The sequence below is a fragment of the Ictalurus punctatus genome, chromosome 13 (assembly GCF_001660625.3).
Source record: "Ictalurus punctatus breed USDA103 chromosome 13, Coco_2.0, whole genome shotgun sequence".
Classification (NCBI taxonomy): Eukaryota; Metazoa; Chordata; class Actinopteri; order Siluriformes; family Ictaluridae; genus Ictalurus; species Ictalurus punctatus.
In genome coordinates this window covers 25,735,255-25,757,938 of record NC_030428.2, presented here as the reverse complement: position 1 = coordinate 25,757,938, position 22,684 = coordinate 25,735,255, and the positions used below count along the sequence as shown (strand labels likewise).

Genomic DNA, 22,684 nt, shown 5'->3' with positions numbered 1-22,684 from the left:
CTATCCCCGGGAACTCGGGGAACAACGCGGGGAACACCCTGGACGTGGTGCCAACCCATCGCAGGGCACAATCACACACACATTCACACACTACAGACAGTTTGGAAATGCCAGTCAGCCTATAACATATGTCTTTGGACTGGCGGAGGAAACCCCCAAAGCACGGGGAGAACATGCAAACTCCGCACACACCGACTGGAGGCGAGATTCGAACCCCGAATCCTGCTGGGGTCATCAATATTGACTTAAAATGAAAAGGGGTGGTCCTTATTGAAAATGACATGCTCAGTGCTGATTGGACATGGCGCACTTTTTTTAGCCTGTTATCTAGTTAGTGGTTAGCAAAACAGGCCAATGATTTAATCTTATTATAGTAAGGAGTTTCTGGGTTGTTAACGTGCTTTGTTAGTGATGCAAATTCGTTGTAAACTCATAACAATTCTCATGATTCGGGTATGAAAGGTAATGAAGGTTAGAGTTAAGGCCTGGGTTAGTGTTTGCATCTTTTCTTACAATTTACAACTCGAAATCCAAGATCACCCTCATTCATTTAATTTTGTACCAATTTCTAATGAGATTGGGTTGTTAATAGTAAAAAAAAAAAAAAAAAAAAGATTCAAAAAACGAAAACCTCCAGCGATTAAATAGATCGTTAAATGATTTACAGCAAAATCTATGTAACAATTTGCTGTTAAAAATTCTCTAATCTGATTGGTCAGAAGGTGTTGATATAGTCGTTTTCTATAACCGCAGCTCTGACAATAGTTCCACAGCTTTAGATTAATGTTATTGCTCTAATACGTTGTCATTTCTATACTAACGTCTAATTCACAAGGACAAGTGTAATGGAAGACCCATATACCATAAACCCTGGTTTTGAAAATTACTCTCGCCTCTATAATTACTAATTCTCTGACTGGAGAAAGAAAAAAGAAAAAAAACCCACAGCAGAGTCTTTTCCTGTAATGACTAACAAGGTTGTAGAGGGATCATTATCTTCATTTGTCTTGTGTCTTCACTGCCTGTTCTGGACTTTATTATCTCATTCGCTTACAGCTAAGTGTGTCACACAACACTCTTGAATAAGCTTTTAAAGACAGGAATCCGTGAACTTCTCTAATCCCGACACTACATCCTACTTCAAAATGGTTGTGCCAGAGTGGGCTTGTTTTTTTTTTTTCCTCTTCTTCTTCTTTTCTCCCACTTGAAACTGGGAGACCTTCAGTATTCTGAAGATTGTGGCCAGAAAAGTACACAAAAGATATCAGATGCTCTGACCCTGAAATTAACATGCGCAATCTTGTATTCTTATATTTGCAAGATATTCTGGTGACTGAGGGCCAGGTGTATGAATCTCTTAGCCTCCATTTTCAGGCATAATTAGACTGGATGTTTGTATACATGCCATGCCATGAGAGCGATTTTTATTTATTTTTTTCTTTTAATCCTTTTTGTTTGCATTCATGTCATACATTTTGTCGCATATATTTCTGTTAGCAACAAGGTACTTATAAAAATGATATGTAATTGTATGTCATTTTTGTCCTTTCTCTTGAAGGTCGGGAATAATTCTGAAGTTGACTGCATATATATTCTGTTGTGTTTGTCCTGAATGTTAGAAAGTCATGCATGTGTAAAATAAAGCTGTGCTATCTTGTCCCTCGCGTAATGCTTCCTTTTATCTTCTCGTCGTTGTCTAGGTTTTGACCCTGATTATGGATTTGAGTGCAATATCCATCTCTGTCTGCGCTGACCGCTGATTTTTGTCTACAAAATGAACGAAAATTCGGTGTTTTTACATCCAGCCACCTCTGACTCGCCTCTGATGGGAGTTCCACTGAGCCCTCTGAGCTCTGTCTGTGCTAATAGCTGAGCTGCTGAGAAAACTTGTCAGGGGCTCTAATGAAGACAAAGGCATAGGTTCGGGAATGAAGATGTGGGTGAAGGGAGGTTAATGTTATATTATATTACGGGAGACCTTGACTGTCCTTGGCAAATCATGCATGCCGAATGACCCTATTTTCTTTCGTTAACACTGTGATTTAAAAATATATATATATATTTTTTATTTTTTTTAAAAGGCAAATTAATCATTCAGGCTCGTGGACTTCCACTGCATTCTGGTCAGATAATAATAATAAAAGCAGCATTTGTCTTTGGTAAATAAAGTATCTTTATTTACTTCTACGCTCATACTTTTCTAAGAGATGTTCGAAGATGACTTCTTAAATAATTAATTTTGCTGTAAATATACTGTTTAGAGTAAGTCATGGTTTATTATTAACCCAGGCATCCACAATTTACATGATTATCATCCTAAAGAGCTTCTATTGCACAGTGTGTAATGTTCAGAGTAATATTCTTTTAAGAGTCTAAAAACCTCAACTTAAGTAACCACAACTACAACTTTCCCTGCGTAAATATTGGCAGAACCTTTGAAGAATTAAAAGTGAAAGTAGATATTGTACGCAATCATGTACTTTTTCTTATATATGATATTTAATTTTCCACCATAGCGCTGTTGAATTCTGGATCCTGATTGGTCAGAAGGTGTTTATTAATCCTTTCATGCACATTCTCTAGAGTCATGTCATTGACACTCATGGACAGTCAAATCAGGACTCTTTTTTTTATGTTTTAGAAAAATATAAGATCCCCCAGATCACCCCCAGATCATTACTGAAAATGTACTTTCTGTAGCTCTGTAGTTCTCAAGATGAACTACATCACTTTTTTTTTTTTTTTTTGTAAATTATGGGTAACAAAAAAAAATTATGTAAAATGTTTTTTGTGCCAGACTTCACTGAATACCTTAGAATGCCTCTTTGCATCATGTAATAGTCCCAAACTGTACATATTTTAGGTTCAGGAATTATATTTTCTAAAATTTTTTGTCTTCGTTACATATTTTAGACCTGAATGTTAAAATTTGGACAGTGGAAGATTTGTTGATTTGGTAGTAGTTAATAATAGTAATAGTATTTCAGGCATACTGTTTTAGCTTTTTTTTGTTTTGTTTTGTTTTTTGTTTTTTTTTAACATAACCAATCCATTTACTTTCTAATTAAAAATTAGAATTTGAAAATCTGAAAAATCCTAATATGCGTATTTAAAAATAATTTATGCATGCAAGGGTTCATTTCCTATAACAGCAGGTCAAGACAAATAAAAATTTGTTATGTTCATATTTTGTTAAAAAATACTTCAATATTTAACAACAACAAAAAAATGTGTAATAATTGATATGGTAAAGTTTATTTGGTTTTTTTAGAAAGTTTCGATATGGTAAAATAAGATGTTTATTTATCATTTATGTACGGAATCTCCAGTATCAGCACTTGTGAAAGTCAGTGCTATAATTTTAACTTTTCTGACATAGGAAAGTCTTCAGGAGAGAAGACTTAGCGTTTTGCCATTTCCCGGGAACGTGACAAGTTGAGTTTTATTTGTCTTATTAACTTCACAAGAGAGAGAGAGAAATTTGTTGTGGAACATCCCTGAAATATGTTATTTCCTGTTCCTGAGTCATTCCCTCACCAGCCTCTCTATTTGCGTGAAACGAACTATGTGAAATAAAGTGTCTGCATAACCCGATTCTTTTCCCGAAGTTCTGATTAGATTTTATATTTCAACCATCAGTGGTGTGTAAGTGTGTAAACTTCACTTTTAATATTTAAGTATAAGGGGTTGATGAGTGGTCTGTACCAGCAGGGTTGGGAGGGTCACTTTAAAAATGTATTCCGTTACAGTTACAAATTACTTCATAAAAAAATGTCATCAGTAACGTAATCCAAGTATTACAATGTGATCTGATTACTTTTGGATTACTCCAAGGCCACATATGTAGATAAAGTCCAGAGAAAAGCAGTATGATCTTACTTTAAAATACTTTTATTTAGAGCATAGTTTAAGCTTAAAACATGTTCAGTATTTGGATTTGTTCTAATAAAATAAATAAATAAATGTCCACTGTCCCTGATTGGTTTCACTCCGCCCAGGTTTTGCATTTTTTTTTCCTACATTCTTTTGAATGTCCATGGAATAAATGCCACGAGTGTACCTTCTGCCAGCATTCACACATTTGAATGAACATTTAATACGAAGCAATGTGATAACATGAAATCAAAAATGACCTTATATGGTCATGGGCATTGTTTCAACTCAAGACATCTGTCATTTGCTGCTACAGTATGTTGACGCCGTACACAACAGTGCTTCTCCTTCGCGTGTTCACTGAGAGTAGGCTAAGTGTCACGAGGCAGGAATTTCTCCAGTAGTTGCTACAAGCCTTTTAGAATCGACCAATCGTTGTGCGAGAAGGCGGGAATTACAGTGATGGGTTAAAGCAATGCAAATATGAGCACACGTGATGCAGTATTAGACCATGAGCACATCATAATGAAATTAAAGCCGAATCCCGGACATTTTCTCAAAAATGTCATTTTGAGAAAATACGGTCATACGCTCACCCTATACGGTCATCCTAACAAAAGCATCTCAGAGAATGGTGTGTGTTCATTTCTAACTAATTAAATTTATTTGTCCATGCACCAGGAGGTTGCACGTGTAAACCACGACTGGCAAGAGAGAACCAGAATTATAGTTAAGCACACTGTAAAACCGGATCAGCTCATTTAACTCAAAAAATTTGAGGAAAAAAACGACCTCAAAATTTTTAGTTTGAGTTAATTTTTTGTTATATTTAAGTGTATTTGGCTAAAGAAATTGATTTATCAACTTAAAAATTTTGAGGTAATTAGTTCCCTCAAATTTTTTGAGTTGTATGAACTCATCCGGTTTTACAGTGCAGCAATCTATATTGTGTTTTGTCGAAAGATGAATTTCTTTGGTTTTAAATGAAAAAAAAAAATTGTAATCCTGATAGTATTCCCATTTTTTACAAAATCTACCTGTAATCGGATTACTTTGTTGTTTTTTTTTGGCATAACTGTAACGGATTACAGTTACCAGTTTTTTTACATAACGCCGTCACATGTATTCCGTTACTCCCCAAGCCAGGGTATGAATATCAGAATATAAAGGGTCATCAAAGTTGACCTTAATGTTTGGGATAAATAAGTGTTATTGTATTTACATCATGGAAAAATTATTTCCCCAAAAGACTGAAAACGATGTTAATTGTTCGCAAGCTAACAGTTTTAAGTCAGCTGATCAGTTTACTTTTCTTTGATGGTTCGAGTAACTTTTGGTTTAAAGAATGTTCAAGCTGAAAGAAAGTTATATATATGCAGGTGTATATTTTGTTGACGTTCCCATAACAATGTCATACATCATTTTTACTGTTGTTTGACAAGTGAACCTTAGTAGAATGTTTCAGTTTTATGACTTTAGCTTCTTGCTTTAGGGAAGTTGCAGTGTAATACAATTTGGGGGTATGTGTGGGGGGGTATGTTAAATCCAAAATTAAAACATGAATTAAACAGATAGGTCTACTGGCTAATCTAATAGAGTCAGGATAGAGAGAGAGAAGCTTTTGCTAACAAAAAGACGTTTTGCTAACGTTTATTTTATAGGACAAACTGAACAGATCATGTCAGATTTACAAATGTTTTGTTAACCCTTATTTTTTTAATTATATATTTTTCTAACTAAAACCATCGTAAAGAAGACATTTCTGTAAGAAATTTTTTTCATGGTCTTCATTAGCTGCAAAACTTGTAATTTATCACCTAAATCTTACACCTATACCTATAACCTCCATCCCACCCCCAGGTTGTTAAATCTTTTATGCTTCAAGACCAAAATAAATTCCTTTTTAACATATAGCAATAAAGAAGCTCAAAGAAAATCACATATTTCATGCTAGACCATAAACAAGAAGATTTGTTATTTGTTTGTTTTTTATACCTGAACCCTTGAAGCAGCAATATCTGACAGCGCCCTACTAACTTCACTGCATGACTTAGCACTGTTATTTCAGCCCTCACACACACACACACACACACACACACACACACACACACACACACACACACACACACACACACACACACACACACACACACACACACACACACACACACACACACACACACACACACAATCCATTTCCCACAGGGCCCGGGTCACGGATGATGAAGAGTCCAGACTATTAGCTGCATTGATAACTGTCAGGTCATGACAATTGAGCTACTCCTTCATAACGTTATGAAAATATCAAAGAGATGTTTCTGCTTTCTTGGTTTTGACAGAGTATAATCTGTCATTTTTCCCCTCAGCACTATTATCCAGTCAGTGTCTGGTCAGATAGCAGCTAAACTAAAGGGGTAAATGGAAACACTCACCCGTATAGCTGATCATCGTGTTACCTGTACAGGGTCAGGCTGAGGTGAACTGTATGAATAATAAATTGTAATGAATGCATGCTATAATTTGATCATCGCCTTCGAGCCACTGTTCTTATCTCACTTAAGATGATTGCTATCAGTGATATATATTTATGGCATTTGACAGACACCCTTATCCAGAACAGCTTACATTTGTCTCATTTATACATCTGAGCAGTTGAGGGTTAAGGGCCTTGCTCAACGGCCCTACAGCTTCACAGTTATGCACCGCAGACAACTTCCTGCAGTACAATTGTATGGTCTTTGGGATGCAAAACTCTCCAGAAACAATCCAAACGCTCATACAGAAAGTTTTGTCTGGGCTGAATAAATGTCAAGCTTACTTGAATGACATCGTGGTCTATTGAAGTGACTGGGAAGACCACCTCTGTAGCTCGGGGAGTCTGGTCTGTTTACCAGGCGGAGTGATGCTCAGCTAACTATTCATTTAGGCAAGTGTGAGTTTGCTAAAGCTGTGGTAACTTACCTTGTCAACAAAGTGGGTCAAGGTTGTGTAAAGCCTGTTACAGCTATGGTAGGTGCTATTATTGAATTTCCTACTCATAGTACCAAGCGACGGTTTTTGGGAATGGTGGGGTAATATCGTGGCTTTTGGAAAAACTTTGCAACGTTAATGTCTCCCCTGACTGACCTGCTTAGTACGATGAAGAAATCTGTTTGGAGTCCTTAGTGTGAGTATGCTTGTGCTGCTGGAAGCGGTTTTGGAAGCGGTAGGTAGGCGGATGCCATATTTGTTCCTGCTCCTGTTTTCTCCTGTGTTCGGCTAGAGAGGGAGGATTGGGAAGAATTTACGTCTCAATTTTATTTTATTTCTTTGAAAGTTTAGAAAATACTCCCCATCAAAGTCAGAACTGTTTTGTTTGATATTTTGGCCTGGTCGCCTCCTGAAGTCTTTTTGAAGCTTCACTTTATTTTCTGTATCTGAACTTACCAAATAAATGCTTAATTCTTAATTGTTACAGCAATCTGTGAATTTTTTATTATTTTTTTATTTATTTATTTTTTGTGGAGTGCTGGGAACAGGAGGCGAGAGCTCTTGGTTGCTTTTTACATCTTTTCATTAGAATCGCTTTTGCTAATAGGTAGGCTTGTTACTGCCTCCCTGACCCTAGACAGCAGAGGCATGTAAGAAAACGTTTACAAGCGATTCGCATTATATTGCATTTACGTTTATCCATTTGATCGATTGCTTTCATCAAAAGTTACACAAATCATTCAAATCATGCTTATAACTCGAGCCATGATCGTCCCAAGTATAATGAGCTGGTGCCATAATGGAAATAAAAACATAAGCGCAAATGAAAATCCAGTTTCTTTCTTGCTTTCTGTGTAAATGGGAGGAAATGATGGTCCATATGCTGCTCCACATTTACAGTCCTACAGAATTCATCCATCCAAGAGAGTATCAGTATGAGAATCCATCACCAGCGCAAGTGCTCTCAGCTGAACACAGGAACTTCTGCTGGAGCCACTACCCATCTGCTGTGTGTGTGTGTGTGTGTGTGTGTGTGTGTGTGTGTGTGTGTGTGTGTGTGTGTGTGTGTGTGTGTGTGCGCGAGTGTGTGTGCATGTTTTTATATCTTGGTATAATTTATTTATTTGTTTATTTATTTGTGTGTGTGTGTGTGTGTGTGTGTGTGTGTGTGTGTGTGTGTGTGTGTGTGCGCGTGCATGTTTTTATATCTTGGTATAATTTATTTATTTGTTTATTTATTTGTGTGTGTGTGTGTGTGTGTGTGTTTTGCCCCCCAGTCGAACGGGACTGGAATCAATTACGGGTGAAACCAAGCAGGCTCGGTATAATTAAGAATTTGAGATTGGTGAACGCAGAGTTTAAAATTCATGAGATAAATAAAGAAATTTGTAATATAAATATGATTTATTTATTTTTTTTAAAGAGCTCTTGATGGTGCAGTTCTGATGCTCATCCTTCACACGGGTAGATTTGTTGATTTTGTAATGCTTATGAGACTTTTGTTTTTCTAAACCTCTTTTCCAGGAGCGGAGTTTTGATTCAGTTTTGATCAGAGGCGTATTAAATTGTGTCATTAAACATTTACTATACTAACCGTGTAGCAGAAACAAATGAGCTCTGAGCATTTAAAAATACAACCAGAACAAATAGGAACACATTATAATACATTTTATATAACATAGAAAATAAATAAATTAAATACATTACTAATGTGTTCAGAATGAAATGTGGATTCGTCTCGAATGTGCTTGTCATGTCACGGCAAACCGGTGACTCTATTTCCCAGAATGCACCACGAGTTCTAAACATGGCCAACAACTACGACTCCCAAAGCTACACACTGTCAAGTCACCTTCTCTGGAGAAATAATCAGATACACCTGTTCCCAATTACAAACTCAGTGACACCACACTACTTAAGAGACTCTCTCACACACACACAACTATTGTGAAGTATACACTCAGTTACGGTTTCATTGCTGCCATTACCAAGCCTTGATACCTTCTTTGTTTTTTTTTTTTACTTTGTTATTCCCTCGACTCTGATTGTCTGCCTTGCCTAGTTTAGATTGTTTGCATGATCCTTTGACCTTTGCCTGGCTATGCTTATTGATTTCTGCCTAACCCTGTGGATTTGTTTTCTCATTAAACTGCCTTACCTGCACTTGCATCCGTCCTAAGCCTCATTACGTGACCGTGCTTCTGGTCAGTGTCACGTCAGCATCAGTTTTGGATGTGAACTTCAATTCCCAGAATTTCCCATCAGTCACATTCATTTACATGTTCAAGGTCAAAAGATTTCTAATTACACACACCTGATCACAATCATCCACACTCCTACACATAGCCAGGACCCCACGAGGAAGTATACCTGGCGAAGTCTCGCTCCAGATTTCTTTTTGCGATGATTCCTAGCTTTCTGATTCTGTGTAGATTTCCTGCTTTTTGACTTGACTTAGGATAAGTTTATGACAGATATTTTATTTTAAGATGACTATTATTTACATCATCATTTCTACAATTATTCATTTTTTGAACATACCCCATTTGACCATTTGTGCTATTTTCAATAAAGAAACATCTGTGGAAACAAACACACTAAATATCAGTGTTGGAGTTGAGACCAGGTCATCAGAGTCCAGGCCGAGACATGAAGAGGGTAGAGCCCGAGTCAAGACCAAGTCCAAATGCCCTCGAGTCCATAGCATGAAAATATGGTCTTGGACTAGGTCTCGAAATTGAGTCTGGTCTCGACTACTACTCCATACAACCGCCCGAATCCTGACCATGTGCAGTTTCAAGTCGTGCACAAAACAAAGTAATCAATCATTGGTTAATATTGGATGTGAAGCAAGTCATCAGTTTAGTGAAATAAATTTTGAGAAAATTAGTTAATAATAATGATGATATTAATGATAATGATAACTAGTGGGCTTTTTTAAGAGACACAACTGGTCTTGGGAATAAGTCCGATTCCACCCTTGTTGGAGTCCGAGTCAAGACCGAGTCCAAATGCTCCCGAGTTCAAGACCATGTAAAATATATGACCTTGGACTCATTTCTATGCTTCTTTATCCGGTTGAAACTTTTGCACTCAACTCTAGACTACATATAGAATAATTTAGTAGGAAGTAATTTAGCTCTTCCTTTGGCTCTGATTTAGGTAATGAGACTTAAAGCTGCAACCTGCCTAATTATTTCATTAAATCATAAGCACTCGAGTGCTTTGCATATGGATTTTAATTGCACTTGAGAAGGTTACAGGAACACATACACCATACTGGCAATCGAATCTTTGATGCTAATCTCAAAGCTCTCTAAATTCAATTCAGTTTTATTTGTATAGCACTTTTAACAATGGACATTGTCCCACAGCAGCTTTACAGAAATATATATATTTAGAATATAAATTTTAAATGTATGAATTTGTCCCTGATGAACAAGCCAGAGGCGACGGTGGTGAGGAAAAACTCCCTGAGACGATATGAGGAAGAAACCTTGAGAGGAACCAGACTCAAAAGGGAACCCGTCCTCATCTGAGTAACAACGGATAGCATAATTATAAATAAGACCCTTTTATAAATGTACTAATACTACGTGGTCAAATAGTGCAGTTGTGTAACCAGGAAAATTTATTACAGTTTTTACATGAAGTCTGTTTTGTTGAACTTCTCCACTGTTCACTGATGGAGACTTGAGTGCAAAACTAGTTGTGGTAATGTTGTGGTTGTGGTATGCTAAGGCTATAATAGCAATTGTAGTCCTAGTCATCACAGCATAACTGTTCACATGAATTGAGGTCCGAATTTTTATGGGTTTTAAGTGGTAAAATCCTCAGAAATCTCAGTGATCTCCAGGCTGCACTATGTGGGGTCACCATCAGCAGCAGCATGTAACTTTCAACTGATGGGAACTCCAACCAGAAGTAGGTCATCAGGATGGATCAGGCAGGTCCAGAGAGCTGAAGGGGTCAGGATCACTGGTATCTGGGGAGTATCATGAGTAGCTCAACAGAAGGAGAACGGGAGTAGGGACTCTGGCAAGACTAGCTATGGTAGCATAACTAAAGGGAGAGCCAGAATGTAACACAGACATGAGGGCTCCCTGGGACATAAGGCAGCCAGCCACCCCACTATCAACAAACCTGGGTGAACACGTGAAAGTGGGGGGAGAGCATCCAAACATCCCAGTTCACCACAACACTATTCCTGTGAGTCCTCTAGATCTGCTCCTTTATCTAAAGAAAAACTATCCACAAAAACAAATATATTTTCAGCCTGGACTTAAACACTCCAACTCCACATGTCCCAAACACTAATTGGAAGACTATATACAGGAAGTAAGCGCAGGAGCAATGTCTTTATTCATAACACAGCAGACAAAACACAGGAAACACTATCTAAACTGAACAAGGTTAACTGGGTTAAACATGGAACTTAAAGTCTAGGCATGGAACAAGAACAAGAACAAACATGGAAATAAGCCTGCTAGCATACTAACCGTATTCGCTACTCAGTTCAAACATATACGAATAATACTGCACGACGTACACAGCAACACGAGGGGTTTAAATAACCAACATAATCAAACTAAAATACAGACACCTGGAGTAAATTAAGACACACCCTCGAATATCAACCCACGCTTCAACAGGGAGAGAATCGAAACAAGCAAAGGCGTGTGTCCATGTACAAAAGTCTTGTGTCGACGCCACAGTGCCATCTGCCGGCGGGAGCGTAACAAGAATAGTGCGGTAAGTGTGATCAGTGGTAGAAAGCATTAAAGCACTCTGCAGCACTGGAAAATTAGCACTGTCATTCATCAATCAACCAATCAATCAAAAAAAACCGTCGAAAATGTAGACATGTTTGAGCATTCAGTCAGCTTAACCCTGCGAAAAGCAATGATAATAAAAACGCATTAAAAATGTACATACTGTGTACATTTGTCTGCAGACTGTTCACAAACACAGCCCACTTGATGAGAAACACTTGTTATACTCCTGAACAGATGTTTTAATATGACCATGATGTAACTCCTGCTCGTGTAATGATGGTGTTTTCTGTTTAAAAGGAGGCAATATGCATTAAAATTGGAGGACTTAATCCGAGTGTGGTCCATCATCCAATAAAGCGGGAGTACTTACCACCAGATATGAGGCTTTGGGTGCACTTAACAGATCAGCTCTGCTTCAATTAGATGTTTTTAATGTGGCTTTTGCAATGATTACGCCACTGCACAGAGCCTTCTGTTGTGCTGTTCTGCATAGCAAAGAATTCAAACCATAGAAAGCAGGCTAGAGATGCAAAAACATAAGTGGAACTTATGATGGCGTTGCTGGGGAGGTTACGGATGTGTCCCTAACACTTTTTCAAATATTAATCCATTAATCCATTCTCATATATAATGTGGAATACAAATAGATGATTATCCAAATGTTTTCTTAAAAAATCTCAGTCTAGGCATGTTCATGGTGTTAGTTTTTCAGCGTGTCATCTGTTGTTAAAATGTATCAACAATGTGTTATAAATCAATCAAAGTGACTACCTAACAGGTTATTTTTTATGCCAGCCCATGACATTTGCATTGCACAGAGTGATATATCATGAATTCATTTACATAAAACTATCAATCATGATATTGAGCCACATTGACGCTTTATACTGGATGTAGCTCTCATTATAATGAACAGATTTCCAACCATCCATCCATTTTCTGTACTGCTTATCCTACACAGGGTTGCAGGGAGCCTGGAGCCTATCCCAGGGGACTCGGGGTACAAGATGGGGTACACCCTGGATGGGGTGCCAGCCTATCGCAGAGAACAATCAAACGCACTATGGACAAGATGCATGTCTTTGGACTGGGGGAGGAAACTGGAGTACCCAGAGGAAAGCCCTGGAGGTGCAAGGCAAATGCGCTAACCTCTAAGCCCCTGTGCCACCCAAACAGATTTCCAGTAAAGACAAAATGTAAGTGATCCATCCATCCATCCATCCATCCATCTTCTACCGCTTACTCCTTCTTCAGGGTCACGGGGAACCTGGAGTCTATCCCAGGGAACATCGAGCACAGGACTGGGTACACCTTGGACAGGGTGCCAGTCCATCGCAGGGCACAATCACATACACACTCACACACACATTCATACACTACGGACACTTTAGACATGCCAATCAGCCTACTGGGCATTCTTTGGACTGGGGGAGGAAACTGGAGTACCCGGAGGAAACCCCTGGAGGTGCGAGGCAAATGCGCTAACCTCTAAGCCCCTGTGCCACCCAAACAGATTTCCAGTAAAGACAAAATGTAAGCAATATAAAACTAATATCAATTCCAATAAATGACTTTCAAAGCATTCATAATTCAGCACTGGCTATATAAGGAATAAAAGCCATGAGAGCGGGCTGCTATAATAAAATAATAATGATGTTTGGTGGGGTGATGAAGCAGAGTTACAGTTGATTATTTTCCTATAACAGCACAACAGGAAGGGTTTTATTCCTTTATAATACAGCAAATTGTGGAAGGACTGCAAAGCAAGTTAGTTCTTGTTATCGCTTGTTATAGCAGCTATAGACAGCCGTTACCTCACCAATCTCTCTTTTATTCTCTGTCTTGAAGTTAAAACAGAACATATCCATTTTGCTGAGAAACCTCAAAGCACTGACACTGGAGTCTCTTTCCATAAATGGTAAATAAAAATGTCCTCACAGAAAACCTCTCCATGTCAATGATTATACTTTTATTTTAATCTGTTTATTGTTAATATTTGATTATGTGATGTTTCTGCCATACAGGTCCCTGTGTAGGTTGTTACTCTAGGAAGAGTAACGTATTTGAAGAGACATATCAATATACACCAGTCAGCCATAACATTAAAACCACCTGACAAACACTGTAGGTCCCCCTTGTTCCGCCAAAACAGCTGTGACCTGTTGAGGCATGGACTCCACGAGACCTCTGACGGTGAGCTGTGGTATCTGGCACCAAGACGCTAGCAGCAGATCCTTTAAGTCCTGTAAGTTGCGAGGTGGGGCCTCCATGGATCGGACTTGTTTGACCAGAACATCCCGCAGATGCTCGATCGGATTGAGATCTGGGGAAATTGGAGGCCGAGCCAACACCTTGAACTCTTTGTCATGTTCCTCAAACCATTCCTGAACAATTTTTGCAGTGTGGCAGTGCGTATTATCCTGCTGAAAGAGGATAATGGCCACTGTCATTAGGGAATACCGTTGCCAAGAAGGGGTGTACTTGGTTTGCAACAATGTCTAGGTAGGTAGTATAATATGCGTAAAAGTAACATCTACGTGAATGCCAAGACCCAAGATTTCCCAGCAGAACATTGCCCAGAGCATCACACTTCCTCCGCAAGCTTGCCTTCTTCCCATTATGTATCCTGGTACCACCTCTTCCCCAGGTAACCAACACCCACGCACCCGGCCGTCCACATGATGTAAAAGAAACATGATTCATCAGACCAGGCCACCTTCTTCCATTGCTCCATGGTCCAGTTCTGATGCTCACATGTCCATTGTAGGTGTTTTTGGTGGTGGACAGGGGTCAGCATGGGAACTGTGACCGGTCTATGGCTACTTCTAAGCTATTTCTGACACCTTTTTATCAATACCAGCAACTTGTTCAGCAATTTGTGCTTCTGTGGGATCGGAGAAGACAGGCTAGCCTTCACTCCCCATGCGAATCAATGAGCCTTGGGTGCCCATGAACCTGTCGCCCATTCACCGGTTGTCCTTCCTTGCACCACTTTTGGAAAGTACTAACTACGGCACACTGGGAACACCTCACAAGGCATGTCATTTCTGGAGATGCTCTGACCCAGTCGTCTAGCCATCATAATTTAGCCCTTGTTAAAGTCGCTCAGATCCATTTTTTCTGCTTCCAACATATCAATATTTGAGAACTGACTGTTCACTTGCTGTCTAATAAATATATCCCACCCCTTGACAGGTGCCACTGTAATGAGATGATCAATATTATTCACGTCACCTGTCAGTGACGTGAATGACGTGAATGCTAAGACAGTGAGGCACTTCTGAGCACTAAACCACCTAGCTATATATATTCTTAGTAAGTTTAACTAACTAGTTACAGGTATAGTCAATTAATTTCCAAAATTGAAAATGTACTGGCTAACATATGGATTAGAAATACTTTGCTTCAGCTGGTTCCTGTCACTTTGTTTCTTTCTGAAATATGCTTTGAGGACATGTCTATCAGCATGTAAAGCAAAAATTCCATTTTTGTGTCACACTCACTTGCTTTTCTAGTATGTTGACAGACATCTGTGCCACCATAAATTACCCATAATCCTGTTTGCTGCAGCAAATATCCACTGACTTCATTCAGGCTCAGACATATTGCCTCTATGCGCCTGCTTAGAATCTTGCCAAAACAGCTTTGTTGTCACATTCGTCAGAAGAAATCCCCTGAATCAGCCATTGTAAACACTGATTCGATGTGGGTCATGTGGTCACTCGGGGTCTTGCAAGGCACCCGCTTTCACAAAGCCCAGCTGAAGGGATGGAGGTAAGGTTGTAGTCTTTTTGTAAAGACTGGCTTGGATTGAATTCTTCACAGAAAGCATGTATGACAAGAATGTCTACATAATAAGTGTAGAATAAGTGTAGCTGATTAAGCCAGACAGTCATTAAAGATATGAAATCAATCCTACATTCATTATCTATAGACAACAACAATTCAAAGTACTTCAACCAGACTTAAAACTGTCTGAGAATGCATTTGGTGGAATTACAAAAATATGTGTTTAAATTTATTCAGTAAAAATTCGACAGAACACACATGAATGAAGTTTTCTGCACACTGCAGTGCTTTAGCACCTCCCGGTGGTTCAGGAGGGAGGTGCTGCTTTGATGTAAGTTATAACAGGAACTAATTTCTTTCTTGGATGTTCCACAACATTAAATGCAACTATAACTAGAAAGAAAATGTGATGTCATTCTTTAGAAAATAATATTGTAATAGTTTAATTCATCTTATACCACAAATTAGTATGGTATAAGATGAATTACACACTGTGAGATGCTGTTTTAGGAAAATGACCAACTTCAGGGTGATAACAGTAACTCTGCTTCATTACACCACCACATTGTTGATTACGGTCCTCTAACAGCATGAGGTGGGGGGGCTTTACTTTTTTCATGAGTACCAATAATGTGGGAACAGTGATGTTCAGTTTATGAATTGTTTTTGAACTTTTTTACATTTATGAATACAACTTTGGAATGAAAATACTACTACTACTACCACTACTACCACTACCGCGATTAACAATACTACTGCTACTGCTATTACTACTACTACTACCACTACTACCACTACCACCACTACCACTACTACTACTACTACTACTACTACTACCATGACTACTACTACTACTACTACTACTATAACAACTACAACTATCATTACTATTACTACCACCACTATTACTGCCATTACCAATACTACAACTACTACTACTACTATTACAACTGCTACTACCTCTACTACCACTTCTACCATGACTACCACTACTACTCCTATTACTACTACTACTACTACTACTACTACTTCTACTACTATAACAACTACAACTACTACTATCATTACTATTACTGCCATTACCAATACTACAACTACTCCTACTACTACTACTACTACTATCTTTACTATTACTACCACCGCTATTACTGCCATTACCAATACTACAACTACTACTACTACTACTACTACTACTACTACTACTACAGCTACCACTACTATTACAACTGCTACTACCTCTACTACCACTACTACCATGACTACTACTACTACTACTACTACAGCTACCACTACCACCACTACTACTACTACTTCTACTACCACTGCCACTACTACCACAACCACTACTATGACTACCACTACTACTATACTGCTACTACTACTACCACCACCACCACTACTACCACCACTACCCACTACTACGATCACTAATATTACTACCACTATAACTACTACGACTACTACTACTACTACTACTTTTCATTAATCACCCACATACAAAATACTTTCTTTCAGGAGGAGGAAGGAGAGAGGTTTTTGTCATAAAATAAGTGCATAACCTGTATGTAATTGTTATGTAATTCTTGCATAGTGTAATTTGTATGAAAAACAGGACTCCAGACTTGAAAATTTTTTTATCATTCCTTCATTAAAAACATAAAAACTATTGAGAAAAACAAACAAATCACATTTGTCCATCCATCCATCCATCCATCTATTAATCAATCAGCAAGCATCTAGACCCTTTACATTATAATGTTAAACAGGAATTATCACACACATACAAGTTATGAAACATAAACTTTGGTTTATTAATCATAAAATTCATCCATCCATCTAGTATATAGATAGATAGATAGATAGATAGATAGATAGATAGATAGATAGATAGATAGATAGATAGACGAAGCAATGAGCAAACATCCAAACCCTTTACATTATATATGATCTTAAACAGGATTTCTCACACACATGGTATCTTTTTGCACCTTTTGTTTGACTCCTGTCCCCATCCTATAATTGTGTAGCCGCCTAGCGTAAGTGTATTACCGATTTGACATGAAACTGTGTGTGATGCTGCCACGTGTTCTCCTCACAGTATGAACTATTACACATTAGAGACAGCGAGTTTGTTTTAATGGCAGCGTGCACACCCAGACAAGGTCAGTTTGGTACATGCAAAATGGGCAATTATGTCATAGCATTAAACAAAATTTGGAAATTTGGAACTAAACTACTGTAATTAAATAATAACTGTGGGTTCAGGAGGAAAACAAATGAGGACCATGACATCCAAATGAGGATGACTATGTTGAAATTGACTTAGAGGCACGGTCTTGTGTGCAGATAAATACAAATTAAAACAAATAAAATAAACAAATACACAAATAAAATGTAAAAAAAAAAATAAAAAAATAAAAAAATAAACAGCAGAAAAGCAATGTGTTATTGTGTGTGTATGTGTGTATATATATGTAAATGTAAATATATAAATGTAAATAAGTGTAATTAAAAACAGAACGCAATGATTTGCAAATCTCATAAAACTCATAAAATCTCTTTAAAAATGAATAGAACATAGAAAACATATGAAATGTTAAACTGAGTAAATGTACCATTTTAAGGGAAAAAAATAAGTTTATTATGAATCTGATGGCTCCAACACGTTTCAAAAAAGTTGGGAAGGGTGCAGAAAAATGTCTGGAAAAGTAAGTGTTAGTAAAAAGAAACAGCTGGAGGTTAATTGGGAACAGGTCAGTAAGATGATTGGGGATAAAAAAAATAGTATCTTAGAGATGCAGAGTCTTTCAGAAGTAAAGATGTAGAAGTTCACCAATCTGCGAAAAACTGCGTCTACAATTTGTGGAACGATTTCAGAATAATGTTCCTCAACGTAAAATTGGCGAAGACTAAGAATATCTCATCATCCACAGCACATAATGTCATCAAAAGATTCTGAGAATCTGGAGAAATTCAAGGGACAAGGGTGAAAATCAGTATCGCATGCCCGTGTTTTCCAGATAGTAGCTGCGAACTATTAGCTGGAGAACACAATTGGGCCACAGCATGAATGAAGCCTTTCCTAGTCCAAGTTCAAATAATAACAATAACAATATCAAAGAAAATTCATATTTTACACATGTTTTTTTAAAAGGTATGTCCATACGTTTTTTTTGTTTTGTCGTTGTTGTTGTTTTCAAAACCTTTTTCGAGACTTTGGTAACCATATATACATAATTAGGATAAAAAGGCTGCTACTCTTGATTTTTCTAATAATGAAAATTATTAGAAAAATCAAGACTAGCAGCCTTTTTATCCCATATCCAGCAATCTACAAAATGTATATTTTATATGTATATTTATGTGTTTTCATATGTATATTCATAATTGAAACCTTTGTGCACTTTTACATGCTCTTTATATCAAACGAATCACAAGATTCATAGCTTCAACGGTATATTACATGAGTATATATGTACTACGTACTAGCTGTGTAAATGGCAAAGTTCTCCTAATAACATTGCAAAAAAAGTGTGTTAAATTTCTGCTGGAAGAATTTAGCAATGTGCAGGACCTGGGAGCATTAGGTCATCACTTTTTTGGACGTGAAGATGTTTTTGGTGCTGTGCTAAAAAGCATTTGCAAGATACCATTCAGACAAGATCTCAAAAATTGTTAAAATTACAATGATGTAGTTATTTTTTTTTATCAATTTTACAACGGAATAACAAAACAAAAATGAATCTCACTGACAGAAATACAGTACATGCGTTAACATATACAGCACATTTTCTTTTTTCTGTTAAGCAGCTTGCAGTTCATTTCACTGCATCTTCCACTGCTCTCTAAAGTGTAAAGGACCTCACAGTTCATCTCATTACTATTTTTTTCAATATTTGTGATTTTGAATTTTTCATAAGGTGGGATTAGAACCTCTTTCTCATGTTTAAACACAGAAATATTGGATATGTTGGCACCAAAACATGTCTTAATCTTAAAACAGGAGGCATTGCCAAATCCATTCGGGTTTTTTGTTAACGAACTCGATGCAAACTGGCCAAATCTCATTTCACGAAGAACTTTTGTAACATAATGATTGCCTGTTCTGCGGAAAACATCAGTACATTTATTTACTTTACGAATTTGTATGCCGCGTGTTAGCAAGAAATGAAAAGCCTTATAGTTGAAGTTATGCTTGTAACTCTTTCTGCCTGATCTCACTTTATTGTTGAGCTCGGCATAAAGCTCTGTATCTGTGTAGACCTTTATGCTTCTTTCATAATAATCAGGAATGTTGAACATATTCCAAAATGTTCTAAACTCTTTATTCGAGTTTAACTCGTTTGGTAGAATCGTAGTTATAGTCAGGTTGTACATATCGTTTTCACAGTCTATATATTGGTCATCAACAGAATCCATTGCCATGTCCAGTTGAAAGACAGGATCTGATGTCCAGTTCAGGCTCTATAAAAAATGTCAATTATACAAGTAAAAATATATATTTTAAAAACAAATTTCTCACAAAACTACTGATAAGAAAATGCCTACTCAGTGCATAACTTCAAATGGAAGGTACCCACCAGTGTGTGGCAAACAAGTGACATGATGATGACTGCAGTGGCAGCATTTTTGGCGAATGTGGAAAACGTCACCGCTTTGTTCATTGTTAATCTGAAACGAAAAGCATGTATATACGGATTATATACAAATTCTACATGTGTGTATTCGTTTATGTATTTCTAGCTCAGGGAGGTAAGGATGGAGGTTAGGATAGAGCTGCTGAAGTGATGTGGTGGTTGTTTTTTTAATAACGTGATGTTAATAAGGAAAGTTCAATAAAAAATCAATATCTTTGTAAAAATGAGAGAAATCAGCCGAATTTGTCAGTGTGACGGCTATTGATCGTATTACGCTCCAATCTTGTAGCAATTCTGGAGTCACTGACATTGTGGCACGGACATAGCTTTATCCTGTGTCACATTTAAGCAAATTCTTTAAGTGAATAGTCTTTATCACCCATTGCATGTGCATGAATATTCCGACAGCATATGAAGTCATGGACTCAAGCTACTGTATAAAAGGTGGCCATGACTTCGGTACTGGCAAATAAACTTTCATTTATTCCACCAAAACAGTTTCAATTCAAGGTAGTAGTAAAGAACGCACTGATCTGATACCCAGGACCAGTGTTAGTAGTGCATTACCAGCAAAAATGGTCGATGAGAGATATACGTATCGGCTCAGGATGAATTTGAATCTGATCCGGCAACAAAAGGAAAAGAATTGGTTTTGGAAAATATTTTTTGCAACTTCAAATGTTCACATGTAAAGAAACCTGACTGTATTTTTTGTTAGATTTTTTTGTAAGTTTGATTTTTTTTTTTTTTTTTTTTAATAAACACTACATGTCCAAAAGTCCAAAAGTTTACGGACACCTGACCATCACTCTCGAGTGCTTTTTCAACATCACATTCCAGATTTAGGCTCCCTTTATAATAGTTATATAGTGTTATATATATATATATATATATATATATATATATATATATATATATATATATATATATATATATATATATATATATATATATATATATATATATATATGATTATTATATATATATATGATTATTATATAAGTATGTATATATAAATTATATAATACCAAATTAAATATTGGTGTTAACTCTTCGCAATGCCCCCGTGACTCAACTATGAATACAGCCTGAAGAGAAACGTAAGTCTGCGCCTTTTTTCTGTTCTTTGCCGATCTGGTGAAATAACACAATGCATAAATATCAACGTGAAGAATATTGAAAGCTTCGCAAACAACCTCACATGAGATTTGATCATTCATTTTCTAGCATGGATAATTCCGGTAGCATCATGAATAATGTTCTCATAACATCACGAATAATGCAGTATCGTGGCTTATGTACCATGTACAATGCCTGAAGATTAGCTAATGCTATAATTATATCTGAGCAAACGGAATGAGATAGAAGTAACGTAACGTTTCATAACGTGATCATAATACTCACAGCTCTGATGGTTTCAAGGCTTCTTTAACAGTAAGAAAAAGACAAAAGTTTACTTTTCCTATACGCTATGGTGCGTAACGAGGAGATGTTCGAACGATCGCCGCTGACGTTCCTTCAATCTGCTTGAGGACAGGTAGTAGTTGTTTATTTTCCTATATGGCTGAAGTAAGCTGCACTTGTGAGACAAAATGCATCAGAGCTTAATCTCAGCACTATTTATACACAGCTACTTCCTTTTCTCCACCACAACTATAGTTAACAGTTTAACAGTTTTGAGGTGTGATGTTATGTGCAAGAAAGACATTGTTTACTTAAAAAAAAAAAATTTGAAAAAAAAAAAATTCTCGCCCTAATCGCAAGACAATGCAACAAACTTTTCTACAAGCTGTCCGTACAACAGATATGTTGTACAAGCTTACTTTGTTTATTCTTGGGCTGGTTTCTGTAGTGAGAAAGAAACAAATAGAACATGAAAGTGTACAAGCACTTGAAACAGATTAAAAATAAAAGTTTATACAAAAAAAAAGAACAGGATAATTTTTTTTTTTTTTTTAAGTGTATGTAATGGTCCACATGACTCAAACCAGATGGGATGACTTACAAGCCTGAATTATTTAAACTGGATTAAGGGCAGTTATTGAAAACGAAATATTGTGGAAGTCATGGCGTAATCTATGCATTTACATTTTCGCAAGTAATAGTATTATTAGTATTTGTTGTAATAACAGGTTCTGCTTCTACAGTAATTCATAAACGACGATCAAAACAATATGGCTACCGAAAGAAAGAAATACGTTATATGTTTTTTTTTTCAAAAAATAGATAAATAAATTACATTTCTGTAATAAATGTACATCAGAGACAGATTAATTGTTTACTGAGAGTACCAAAAGAGTCAAAAGAAGCAGGACATTAATTAATGTGCATGCAAAACTAAGGAATTAATAACACTATTTATGTATGTAATATTGGTACTATGAACACTGTATAACCACCATGGGCAGTGTTTAACACCTACTGTAGACACTTTCTTGTGTACGTGCACACACATGTCGAGACTTTACCACAAAGTCCCGTGGTGACTATTTGACATACTAGTATTTGCTATAAAATATTATTCTTAACAGCTGTCTGTCCCTGAAATCTTCCAGCCCAGTTCCTGCCAGGTAAAATTCCTGCCAGGTGTTGATAGAACCTCTGTTTTATACACTGATCAGCCATAACCTTAAAACCACA

At 37.1% G+C, this 22,684-nt stretch overlaps 1 protein-coding gene across 1 annotated transcript; it reads right to left on the bottom strand.

Moving 5' to 3' along the window:
- Positions 1 to 17,055: 17,055 nt before the first annotated feature.
- On the bottom strand, positions 17,056 to 21,622 carry LOC108273493 (ecto-ADP-ribosyltransferase 5). Its single transcript, XM_017482759.3, has 3 exons — positions 21,449 to 21,622; positions 19,988 to 20,078; positions 17,056 to 19,871 (listed from the first exon to the last, which is right to left on the bottom strand). The coding sequence occupies exons 2-3, from the start codon at positions 20,069 to 20,071 to the stop codon at positions 19,179 to 19,181; spliced, it is 777 nt and encodes a 258-aa protein (XP_017338248.1). The 5' UTR covers positions 20,072 to 20,078; positions 21,449 to 21,622; the 3' UTR covers positions 17,056 to 19,178.
- Positions 21,623 to 22,684: the final 1,062 nt, after the last annotated feature.

Bases quoted from the DNA above. Each gene is read 5' to 3' on its own strand.
- LOC108273493 (XM_017482759.3), bottom strand. From the start codon at position 20,071: ATGAACAAAGCGGTGACGTTTTCCACATTCGCCAAAAATGCTGCCACT. The intron at 19,872-19,987 runs GTGGGTACCTTC...CATTTTTTATAG, and splicing joins CACTTGTTTGCCACACACTG to AGCCTGAACTGGACATCAGA.